Source organism: Elgaria multicarinata, chromosome 8 (genome assembly GCF_023053635.1).
Source record: "Elgaria multicarinata webbii isolate HBS135686 ecotype San Diego chromosome 8, rElgMul1.1.pri, whole genome shotgun sequence".
Classification (NCBI taxonomy): domain Eukaryota; kingdom Metazoa; phylum Chordata; class Lepidosauria; order Squamata; family Anguidae; genus Elgaria; species Elgaria multicarinata.
The window spans coordinates 115,251,022-115,263,629 of NC_086178.1; the positions used below are offsets into that span (position 1 = coordinate 115,251,022).

The following is a 12,608-nucleotide window of genomic DNA, read 5'->3' on the forward strand; positions in this document are numbered from 1 at the left end:
ATGAATGCCTCAGTACCTATTTAGGTAAACTTCAAAAATATAGTGCACCATATCTGACCCCCTAAAGGTCATTACACAGTAGTAATGTGTGCTTTCCAGAAAATTTTGAATTAGGTAAATTGCATAAGGAAACTTGCATTGGAAAGAATTGTTGTCTTTTAAAATATTTCTGATGCCCTAACTGAATTTAGTGTGTTTATTTTACTTGTATTTAGTAAACACAACTATGTTTATCTTGTATTTAATAAACACAGCTAAAAAAAGTGCTCCATTGAAATACTGGATGAATCAAGTGGAGTTTTTGCATCTATCAATTTTGTACAAACCTGTTGATCTCCAATATTGGAAATATCCTTCAGACAGAAAGAAAACTTGGAATTGGGCCTGTTGTCTGTTTGACTTTCTGAAGGCAAATATACAGTGTGAGGGCCCAATCCCTGCTGTTCCTTTCTGTGTGGTAGGAAAAAGACATGCAAGGATTGTGTCTCATGCTAGGGGTATTTACGTGTTACACTGAACATGCATTCACGTTTTTTGTATGCTTATTAGGATGGACTGGAGAATGTTACTCTGTTAGGAGTGGGACAGGCTTACTAGCTCTGCTCCCTCCGTCATTGTTCTCACCACAGTTTACATGCGGAGGGTGAATATCTAAAGAGAACTGCCTCTATCTATGGAAGTTCTCCCTAAGATTATAGAATGTGCATGATGGCACAACCACATATTAAAATACATTATTCAATTTTATATATATAGTTTAATCTTTGTTTAAGTTGCCTGCTTATGTTAAGGCTATTTCATATTAGCTCAAGCTCCACAAAGACAGGAGATAGGAAGCTAAGGCTGATGGCTTAACAGGCATGACCCATGACAATGTCACAAATTGTGCTTGTTTACAACTTCACGTCCATGTGTCCACACTTTTCCATGATGTTTCAGGCCCAAATCCAGATGGGAAGAATGGGGTATCAGGGATCAGCAAAGATGTCCCATATTGTTCTGGCCTTGTATTCCCTTATGAAGCATTTGAGCCTTACTATATTGTTTGAGGAATCTTCTGGTCTTTAACTAGCAGGGGGTTTGGATAATTGAATACTGTATTTTAATCTGTAGTGGTTAGCTCTCTTAGGGACTGTTTTTGGAGGCTGCAGTGTGTGGTAGGAATGTTTATTTATTTATTTATTGCATTTCTATATTGCTTTATAGCCGAAGCTCTCTGGGCGGTTTACCAAAATTTGGCCTGTTTATATATTGTTCAATGTTTATATAAGAACATATAAAACAGACTTCCATCTTTATTATCCAAAATGAAGAATCTTGCGCATTCTTCCTAATTTATTTCCCTACTGTAGAATAATTAAAATGGTGTGTCTTTTTGTATGGAATGCTAATTTAGTTTCTCGATTCTAGGGCTATCAGGATTGTGGATAAGAACATTTACATTGTACAAGGTGAAATTAATACAGTAGTGGGAGCCATAAAACGTAGTGCAAGATGGAGTACTCATACACATTTGGTAAGTTATTGGAGAGTTGCCTGCAGTGAAAGTGAATCTCTAATAAAATTAATCTATCCTCTCAACATCAGGCATGCTAGAAGAACTGGATAACAAATTGCTTATTATACCATAGGCAACTTTTGTCTTTGAGCTGTGTAGGCACTTGTCTAAATATGGCTAACGAAATTATTTGAAGTGTGACATCTACTGCATAATGGACTGAAAAGTGACAAACTTGGAAATATGACTAAATTACCTGTTTTATCTTATCTGGAATATCTCCTGGTCACATCATGAATATATAGTTGAATTAATTAAATTAAATTGTTCATCCACCCTTCCACAAAGGAGCTCAGGGTGGTGTACATGGTTATCCTTTTTCATTTATTGAATTAGTGTGGACTTAGTCTTGGACGTAAGACTGGAAAGATGCAGGTTCAATTTCCCACTCAAGCCACAAGTTTACTGAGTGGCCCTGGGTCAGTCATTCTCTGTGAGCCTAGTTTAGCCTTTGTTAGGCTCAAATAGGAGTAAACTATTTACGTTACCCTGAGATCTATGGAGGAATACTTTGGTCTTGTGTGTGCTTGCTTAGTTTTAAGCAGGGTGGATAAAAATCAATGATTGTTAAAAATAAAAATAAAAAAAGATTTTTTAAAATTTAAATTGGATTTTTTTAAAATAAAATGCTTTTGAGGGAAAATATAGTTCTACCATTTTTCATCTTACATTTCTTTAAATTTAAAGAACGAAAAAATGAAAAATCTAGGCTGTTATACATGTGAATACACAGTCAGAATCATAGAATAGCAGAATTGGAAGGGGCCTCTAAGGCAATTGAGTCCAACCCCCTGCTAAGTGCAGGAATCCTCAATGCAGGAATCCTGTCCAGCAGCATCTTGAATGCCTCTATTGTTGGAGTACTGCTCTAACAGTCAGGAAGTTTTTCCTGATGTCCAGCCGGAATCCAGCTTCCCTTAACTTGAGCCCGTTATTCCGTGTCCTGCACTCTGGGATGATCGAAAAGAGATCCTGGCCCTCCTCTGTGTGACAACCTTTCAAGTACTTGAAGGGTGTGTTTGTGTCCACTGGAAAAAATGGAACTCTTCTAGTTCAAAAGCAGAAGCTGAAGTGGAAAATGACAAAAATGCATTAGTAAAAAGGTGTACCTGTAGTTGAATATTTGTGCAATGAACAGTAGGTAGTTGCAACATACTATGAATTAAAAAGACACTCTTAGGATCAAACTGTTTGGTTGCCTGCTATGAATAGGAATGCTCGGGAAAGAGCAGAATCCAGCAAGCCCTGTTGCATTTGCCCATTGAGGCTTGATAACTGTCTTGTTTTCTTTTTCTATGTCTGTCTTCCCCCCGCCCCCGTGTCTCCATTTATTTATTACATGGGGTTAACATGTCATATTTATTTATTTATTTATTTATTTATTACATTTTTATACCGCCCAATAGCCGAAGCTCTCTGGGCGGTTCACAAAAATTAAAACCATAATAAAACAACCAACAGGTTAAAAGCACAAATACAAAATACAATATAAAAAGCACAACCAGGATAAAACTATGCAGCAAAATTGATATAAGATTAAAATACAGAGTTAAAACAGTAAGATTTAAATTTAAGTTAAAATTAAGTGTTAAAATACTGAGAGAATAAAAAGGTCTTCAGCTGGCGACGGAAGGAGTACAGTGTAGGCGCCAGGCGGACCTCTCTGGGAAGCTCATTCCACAACCGGGGTGCCACAGCGGAGAAAGCCCTCCTCCTAGTAGCCACCTGCCTCACTTTGGCAGGGGCTCACGGAGAAGGGCCCCTGTAGATGATCTTAAGGTCAGGGCAGGTACATATGGGAGGAGGCGTTCCTTCAAATAACCTGGCCCCAAACCATTTAGGGCTTTAAATGTCAATACCAGCACTTTGAATTGGGCCTGGGCCCAGACAACTGTGTGAAATAGGTTATGCAGAGAATGAGAGGCCTATGGCCCATTGAGCTTCATGACTAAGCAGGGGTGTTTGACATTGAGCTGCCAACCATCTGTCCGATATACTACATTGGTTCACCAAAATGTTGACATTAATATTGTCGAAACATATTCTATCACTAACAACAGCTGCCCATCCTTATTCTCATTTATTCTTATTAGACAGTGTAAGGTGGGAAGATGGTGCTGAAGATACTGAAGCCTTATACTGAATGGCATTAGTACCTCTAGTTTAATATGTTTACTTCTGAGTAGCATTAGCTCTGCAAGATATTAAGTATAGGTCATTCCCATCCCTGTTACATAAGATCTTTAACAGAGGGTTCCAGGGTTTGAACCTGATATCTAATCAGTCTAACCCACATAGAGTTTAGCTTATAACTGTGAAGATAACCAGCAGTTCATGTGCATGCTAACAAAGTACAGAACGTACTTTGAGCTTTTAAAATGAAGTCAAAATAAGGTAACTTTTGTGTGATTGCACATGATTAGAAAAAAAATAGAAATCATGTAATAAATTTTTAATCAGAGAAAGGTGTTATCTAATTCTGTAAATTGCCAATAGGAAGAACTAATCCTGGAAAAACTTACCTAGTGGTCATGTCTTTGAATAATGTTCTGTTGATGAATATATATCTAAAAAAGGTTTTAAAAATCTTCTGAGGATCCTGTTTTGACTCAGCAATGACCTGTTCATTTGTTTAGGATGAAGAACGTGATCCCCTATTGCACAGCTTCGGTGTCTTGAAAGAAGTGCTGAATAACATAACTGGTAAGTTTAATTAATATTGGGTGTTAAGTGAATATTACATATATATATAATTCTTTTGCCTTTGACATATTGGGATATATGGTGTGCTAGTAGTAGAATAACAATGAATAATAACTGATGTCCAAATTGTAAAATAGTTTGTGTAATGGTCATAGTCTTGAGATGGAGTGGAGGAAGAGGTTCAGTTTTAAATGGATCAGGCTCTGCTAATGTCATGCAGTTTTTTTATGTTACACGTTGTTGGACAAACAAACACAAGTAATGGCTTATTCTTGATTTTTGGAAATATAAAATCCTATCTGGAGATTTTGAAAGCTTGCCTACAATTTTGTGCATTTTTGGTTGGCTGTACTAAAAGCATTACCCGATTGTGGATTTTAGTTCAGTGTTTCTTGAAATATATTCTGCTCAGATGTTTTGGATTTGTCTACGCAAAGGTCTGAAGAGGAGCCCACATGCACATGGATGTTGGGGCAGGGCTTGTCCTGTATGCAAAACATCAGAACTTCCTTTCCTACTTGCCATACTTTCTTTCAACAATATAGTGTCTGATAGCATATTACCACTTTTGATATTTCTTATTCTCGATTAATATATAATATGCTTCTAAATAGCTAAGATCTTGTCTATTACCCCCACCCCTTTGTGGTACTCAGAGATCCACCTGAGCTCTGCTCACTCATCCAAGTGCTTGCTACCTCCCTTGATCCTAGCTATGTATGCCGTTCCCTGTGAGGTTATCTGCATATATAAGAATCAATCCCCAGAGTGTAGCAAAGAGCTTTATCAAAGAACAGAGAATCCAAATGATATCCACACCCTATAAATGTATCAAGAGCTGACAAAAGACACTGGCACTGGACAGAGATTAGTGTAGGATATGTAAACTGATCAGTGGTAACTAATTAATGTCACCAAACAACCTGCTCTCTTCAGCTTCAGCTTTTGCCTACATTACTACCTTGCAGGCAGGAAACTGAAGTGCTTGCCTGTGATCACACAAGGACTGGGTTCACACAATTGGGGAAGGAAAACAAGCCGTCATAGCTTATTTTCCTGCCCCGCATGTATTTGTTTATTTTTATTTATTACATTTCTGTACCACCCAATAGCTGACGCCTATTGGCCAAGGTCACACGTCACACCATGTCATTGTTGTAATTACCCTCACAAACCTAGAACAAGTCATGGGCTTTGGCGTGGTTTACAACCCACCCTGCTGCCAAGGTGGATTTGATTAAAATCATGATTTAAATCACGATTTAAATCACTACTCAGAATGACTTGATTTATTCATGTGACTCAACCCCCCCCCCAAAAAAGTGCACTCTTCCTCGCTATATTTTACACAACTCAGAGTTAACAAAGACTAATTCTTGCTGGTATAATCTTAATATTTACAACCAGATGAAGGTTTCATTTTTAGAATAGCAACTTTTCATATTAGTTTTACAGTTATATCAAAAATACTGATTTGGTTATACTATTAGTATAACGTCATAGATAGATAATTATGAAATTATTGCGAGGTGAACTATCTCCAGTTTAATAGGTTAATCATTCATATTTGGACAACTTTTCTGCTGTACTTTGTTGGAAGGAGAAAAATAATCTTACAGAAACCTCTGGAAGAACATGACATCGTGAATGGATTAATGGAATTCATTTACCCAAAAATTTAAACAGCCTCATGCTACATAATTAAAAACTAATCCTTATTTCATGATGAATAACCTTTGGATTATAATGTATCTTAAATAGAAAACTATCTTTAGATAGATTTTTCCTCAAAAAGCATTTTATTAAAAAAATCTGATTTAAATAAAAAATATCCAATTTTTTTTATTTTTATTTTAAAAAATCATTGATTTTTATCTACCCTACCTGCTGCACACATTAGCCAGGTTCAGGCATTAGTATGCTTTTAGGATGTTTTTAGGATGTTTTAACAATGTATACTATGTTTTTAATCAGTATTTTATGTATTTTATACTTACTGTTGTGCCCTGCCTCTATCCAAATGGAGAGGCGGGTAAGAAATAAATTTATTATTATTATTACATGACAAACTATGCCCGGCAAGGGTAATTATGGTAATGATCTGGGGCATGATTGGCACCCACGAGGGGGTGGGGTGGGGAAAGTTACAATGGCTTATTTTTCTTCCCCAGTCATGCGATCCTGGTCATTGAGTCCATGACAGAGATGAACCACCAAAAAGCAAGTTTGGCATTCCTCACTAAATGGCACTGTAAGTGTAATAGCACTTTCAAAAGGGCCTCTCCTGCAAGTCTTAATACTCAGGCTTGTTCATAGCGAGACAGGTAGTCCCTTAGATATTTGCTAACTTTGAGTCCAAGAGAGGTAGAAAAGCGCAGAGCTTTGAGGAGCAGTTAGCTTTTGGGAATTTCAAAAAGATCCCCTTTTTCCAAGGCTTTCCATCCAGATTCTACTTTTTAACCAAATTGCAGTAGCTCCATGGTCCATAATAATGGCAATGCACAAAATTAGAGCAGGCAGTAGTTGATATGAATAACAGCAACCAACAAGTGCCAAAGGCACACAACTACTATAATATACAATATTCTAAATACTGTATTTCTTCGATTCTAAGATGCCATCGATTATAAGATGCACACTGATTTCATTACCACCAACAGAAAAAAAGCTTTGATTCTAAGAAATAATAAACGCACTCGCAATTCTAAGACGCACCCCGTTTTTAGAGATGTTTATATGGGGAAAAAATGCGTCTTAGAATCGAAGAAACATGGTACTAAATAATACTAAAAAATGGGTGATAGAAAATCTCAATAGTGTTTTTTTTTAAATTGACATAAACTTCTTTCAACCCCCTGCTCAATGCAGGAATCCACCCTAAAGGATCCCCGACAGATGCTTGTCCAGCTGCCTCTTGAAGGCTTCTAGTGTGGGAGAGCCCACAACCTCCTTAGGTAACTGATTCCATTGTCGCACTGCTCTAACAGTCAGGAAGTTTTTCCTGATGTCCAGCTGGAATCTGGCTTACTTTAACTTGAGCCCGTTATTCCGTGTCCTGCACTCTGGGAGGATCGAGAAGAGATCCTGGCCCTCCTCTGTGTGACAACCTTTTAAGTATTTGAAGAGTGCTATCATGTCTTCCCTCCATCTTCTCTTCTCCAGGCTAAACATGCCCAGTTCTTTCAGTCTCTCTTCGTAGGGCTTTGTTTCCAGACCCCTGATCATCCTAGTTGCCCTCCTCTGAACACGCTCCAGCTTGTCTGCGTCCTTCTTGAATTGTGGAGCCCAGAACTGGATGCAATACTCTAGATGAGGCCTAACCAGGGCTGAATAGAGAGGAACCAGAACCTCACATGATTAGGAAGCTATACTTCTATTAATGCAGCCCAAAATAGCATTTGTTTCTTGCAGCCATATCGCACTGTTGGCTCATATTCAGCTTGCAATCTACAACAATTCCAAGATCCTTCTTGTTTGTAGTATTGCTGAGCCAAGTATCCCCCATCTTGTAACTGTGCATTTGGTTTCTATTTCCTAAATGTAGAATTTATCCCTATTAAATTTCCTGCTGTTGTTTTCAGCCCAGCACTCCAGCCTGTAAAGATCACTTTGAAGTTTGTTTCTGTCTTCCAGGGTACTAGCTATCCCACCCAATTTTGTGTCATCTGCAAATTTGATAAGCGTTCCCTGCACCTCCTCGTCCAAATCATTAATAAAAATGTTGAAGAGCACTGGGCCAAGGACTGATCCCTGCGGTACCCCACTCGTTGCCTCTCCCCAGTTTGAGAAGGTTCCATTGATAAGTACTCTTTGAGTCCGATTCTGTAGCCAACTGTGAATCCACCTAATAGTTGTTCCATCTAGCCCACTTTTAGCTAGTTTGTTAATCAGAATATCATGTGGTACTTTGTCAAAAGCTTTGCTGAAGTCAAGATATATGACGTCCAGAGTCTTGCTATTTACTGTTTTACTCTGTACAGCACCATGTACATTGATGGTGCTATATAAATAAATAAATAATAATAATAATAATAATAATAATAATAATAATAATAATTCCCACGGTCCACAAGGGAGGTTACCTTATCAAAAAATGAGATCAAATTTGTCTGACAGGACTTGTTCTTGACAAATCCATGTTGGCTTCTAGTGATCACCGCATTGATTTCAAGGTGTTTACAGATTGACTTCTTTATAATCTGCTCCAGAATTTTCCCAGGGATGGATGTCAGACTGACTGGTCTGTAGTTCCCAGGTTCCTCCTTTTTGCCCTTTTTGAAGATAGGGACAACGTTAGCCCTCCTCCAGTCGTCCGGCACCTCACCCGTCTTCCATGATTTTGCAAAGATAATAAACAAAGGTTCTGAGAGTTCTTCCGCTAGCTCCTTCATTACTCTAGGATGCAGTTCATCAGGCCCTGGAGATTTGAACTCATTCAAGGAAATTAGGTGTTCTTTGACCATTTGTTTATCAATCTCAAGCTGTAATCCTGCCCCCTCAACTTCTGCTTCACTTTTTCCAGGGGGGTCATAGACCCACTTTTGGGAGAAGACCGAGGCAAAGTAGGAATTGAGCACTTCAGCCTTTTCTTTGTCATCTGTTATCAATTTGTCATCCTCATTAAGCAGTTGAACCACCATTTCTTTCCTCTGTCTTTTACTACTCACGTATCTGAAGAAAGCCTTTTTATTGCTTTTAGCATCCCTCGCTAATCTCAGCTCATTCTCAGCTTTAGTCTTCCTGACGCCATTTCGGCACTTCTGCGCCACTTGTCTGTACTCTTCTTTTGTAGCCTGGCCTTCCTTCCACTTCCTATATGTATCCCTTTTTGTTTTCAGGTCATCTCTAAGCTTTTTGTGGAGCCACATTGGTTTCCTCTGTTGTCTTCTATCTTTTCTCCTTGTTGGAATTGTCTGTAACTGTGCCTTTAAAATTTCCTTTTTTAAATACTCCCACCCATCCTGCACCCCTTTTCTCATTAGGCGGTCGGTAGTAGACTCCGATTATCATGTTCTTTTTATTCCTTGCCCCATTTATTTTAATCCAGATGCTCTCGATGGGGCTCCCAGTCTGATCCGCTTCTACAACCCGTTTCTACAATTGTAGAAACACAAAATTACAAAATCTCAACAATATTTTTTTTAATTAATATAAACTTTTTTCAGTAGGCTTTTAAACACGCTAGGTGTGAATTAATCCTATTTTCGCTGATTTGCTTCTTCAGAATTACACCAACCATAGGGATAATGCTGTAGCCAAAAAGGCAGGGATTCCAGACATCATTCTTGAATGCTCAAACAGATTTTTTCTTCTAACCATAATAATGGCTACATCTCCATTTGGTTTCCTTATTGCCACAAATTCTACTTGTCACAGAACCACTGCTGAATATATCAGCCTTTGGTTCTTTCTGGACAGCATAGTACTTAAGAGTGTACTAGGGTGACCATATGAAAAGGAGGACAGGGCTCCTGTATCTTTAACAGTTTCATAGAAAAGGGAATTTCAGCAGTTGTCATTTGTATATATGGAGAACCTGGTGAAATTCCTTCTTCATCACAACAGTTAAAGGTGCAGGAGCTATGCTAGAGTGATCAGATTTAAAAGAGGGCAGGGCACCTGCAGCTTTAACTGGTTTGATGAAGAGGAAATTTCACCAGGTTCTCCATATATACAAATGACACCTCCTGAAATTCCCTTTTCAATACAACTGTTAAAGATACAGGAGCCCTGTCCTCCTTTTCATATGGTCACCCTAGAGTGTACCCATGTTTGAATTTGGAATTAAAACTGAGAATCATGGAGGTGGTCTGTGCAGCCTACCAGGAAGTGGAAGTCATTTGAGTTCCTCCTTTTTCTGAAGCTAAATATTTATAGCCACTTACCCTATATTTCTCCCCCACCCCCAAATCACATGTGGGAAACCTCAGGCCTGGGGGGCAAATCCCTAGATGGCCCCACTGCCTCCTCTGGCCCTACTCCTTTCCTCTGACCTCCAATCATTTGGAGGTTTCCTGGATTTTGTGCCATTTCCCCCTCATCCTAAAAGGTTAAAATACCTTCTCCTAAAGTTTAGTTACTGCCAGTAAGCTCCAATGTGTTGGTGTTTTTTGTATTTTTGACCCCCACCCCTTTGGTCTTTGGCCCTGCCTACCACTGGAATACAGCCCCCAAGCAGCACTTCCCAGAAACTGAATTCAGCCCCCAGGCTGCAAGACCTCCCCAACTGTATCTTTAGTCTTTCAATTTCCACTCCTGTGGCACACCTTTATCACCATCACCCAAGGTCCTTTGATCCCATAGCCTCCCAATCCATTGTCTTGCCATTTCCATAGTGTCACCTTCTGCTCCTTATTTGGCAAATGTGAATTTCCCCAAACTTCCATCTTCTCTATCTCTTGGACCTATTAGCTCTAGTATACTGGTCCATGTGCTAGGGGGTTGGTATACTAACCAAGCTGTTTTTCTCTTTCTTCTTTTCCCTGAGTGCATGTGTTAAGAACAAAATCTATTAAAGATTCCATTGTTTTTTAATGAGCGTTTTTGCTTAGAGTGTTAAGAAGTAGGCACTCCCCATTTGGTTCAATCAATCAAGTTTATTACGGTAAATAACCAGCATCCCCATTTGGTTAGACTTGGCTTAGTGCATAAATGTGCAGTGTGAACACCGCACCTCCCTTAGACCTGTGTTGATTGTTGTACATCTATACACGGAGGTTCAAGTGAGTGTTTGAATGTGGATATATGGAAACACATCATGTCATCCTTGTTGTTTTTTATGTGTGGGTTAATACTGTCATATAGCATTGATTGAACATATTCCCTAGATGATCTTGAAGATAGAGATCAGAAGTGATTCTAGGCAGAGTATTGGTGAGCTCTGCTTGACAGTGTCCAGTTCTGTTCTCCGAGACCTCAAGTTTCAAGAGGCAACTTTGGGGCAGTGTTCAGCTCTTGCCTGTATTTCGCTTAAGCACTTCTTCAATTAAGTTATGGAAGCAATGACTTTCATATTCAAATTTATTCAAGCAGTAATCTTTGACATTTGCGTTAGCTTTTAGAACAGTTTTGCATTTATAGTAATATATATTCTGTATTTCCTCAGTCCCTACTGAATTTGTTTTAATCTGTTCTGGATGCAAATTTACAACTGCTTTGTCTCACTTCTCCTCTTGCTCCTCTTTCCCTCTCCCCTCTGTGGTCTCTGTTTGATCAGGTGTGGCAGGAATATCCTTTCTCAAGCTGCGCCCTTTATATTAGTCAATATTACTCTTCTCTCCCTCCCATTCTCTTCCATCTCCTCTGAGCTTTATCAGTTGACTTATAATTTTGGAATTCTCATTGGAGTCTGTAATACAGTTTGTTCATTATTTAAACAAAATCTGTTTAATGAGCAGAGAGGGGCAATGTAAATGTTAGGCATGTTGCAGTAGGATACCTTTTTCTCCTTGGAGTCTTTGCTTATTTAACTGGATAGGAATGATGTATGGGATGCCCAGTTTTGGGATAGAAAGGTGTATACCATAGGGCCAACCTGGGCTCTGAGAACAGGAGTGAGTATCCTTACTTACCCGTGGATTTATCACCTGGGGGCTTTGGAATTTTTTATCTCAGCTTTAGTTTCTCTATGTATAAATTAAGGGTGTAGGAAGATTTTTTTTTATGATACTGTTGGTCATGGGCTGTAGCTGTACCCCAACGCCTGTCATCAAAAAGCAAGGATGACAGTATTGGTTCATGGATTAAAAATTCTAAATTCCATGGCAGGAAAACCCAAAATCTTCTACTAGGCAATACCTTTGTTAGGACCAATAAAAAATGCCACAAAAGAGTATATAAATGTTCAAGTTATCCAGAATTCTTCATCCAGACCAGTTGGTATAAGAAGCAGGAGATGGCCGAATTTCCTGGCCGAAGACCTGGCCGAATTTTTGACTTTTTCTCCCATTTGGGGCACAGGATGACCACTAAAAATATTCAGGTGTGGTCTCTGAGTGGTTACTTAGTTAGCCTTGCAAATCATTTTGCTGGCCTACTGATACATAACATAAATGTAAAAACAAATAACTTCATTCCAATTCTAGGAAACATGGGATTAAAAAACTGGCTGTTAGGGGAGTTGCTTGAGGAGGAAGCTATAGCTTCATGGCTGTATACATGTTTTGCATGCAGAAGGTCCCTGGTTCGATCCCTGCCATCTCCAGATAGGGTTAAGAAAGGATTCTGCCTGAAACAGTATTGGCGTGATTCAGTATAAGACAGCTTCCTATGTTCAATACATTTTTTAAAAAAAATCAACACTTTAATGTAATGTCAAAAGAGCAAAAGGGAACATATTATAAAATCA

At 38.8% G+C, this 12,608-nt stretch overlaps 1 protein-coding gene across 4 annotated transcripts in view; it reads left to right on the top strand.

The window, feature by feature from the left end:
- GBF1 (golgi brefeldin A resistant guanine nucleotide exchange factor 1) overlaps positions 1-12,608 on the top strand; it is a 209,735-nt gene that overhangs the window by 1,770 nt on the left and 195,357 nt on the right. For all 4 annotated transcript variants that reach the window (XM_063133220.1, XM_063133218.1, XM_063133219.1 and 1 more), the window contains exons 2-3: positions 1,411-1,516; positions 4,195-4,261. In XM_063133220.1, coding sequence (XP_062989290.1) covers positions 1,411-1,516; positions 4,195-4,261 — 173 coding nt within the window. The remainder of the gene's footprint in view (positions 1-1,410; positions 1,517-4,194; positions 4,262-12,608) is intronic.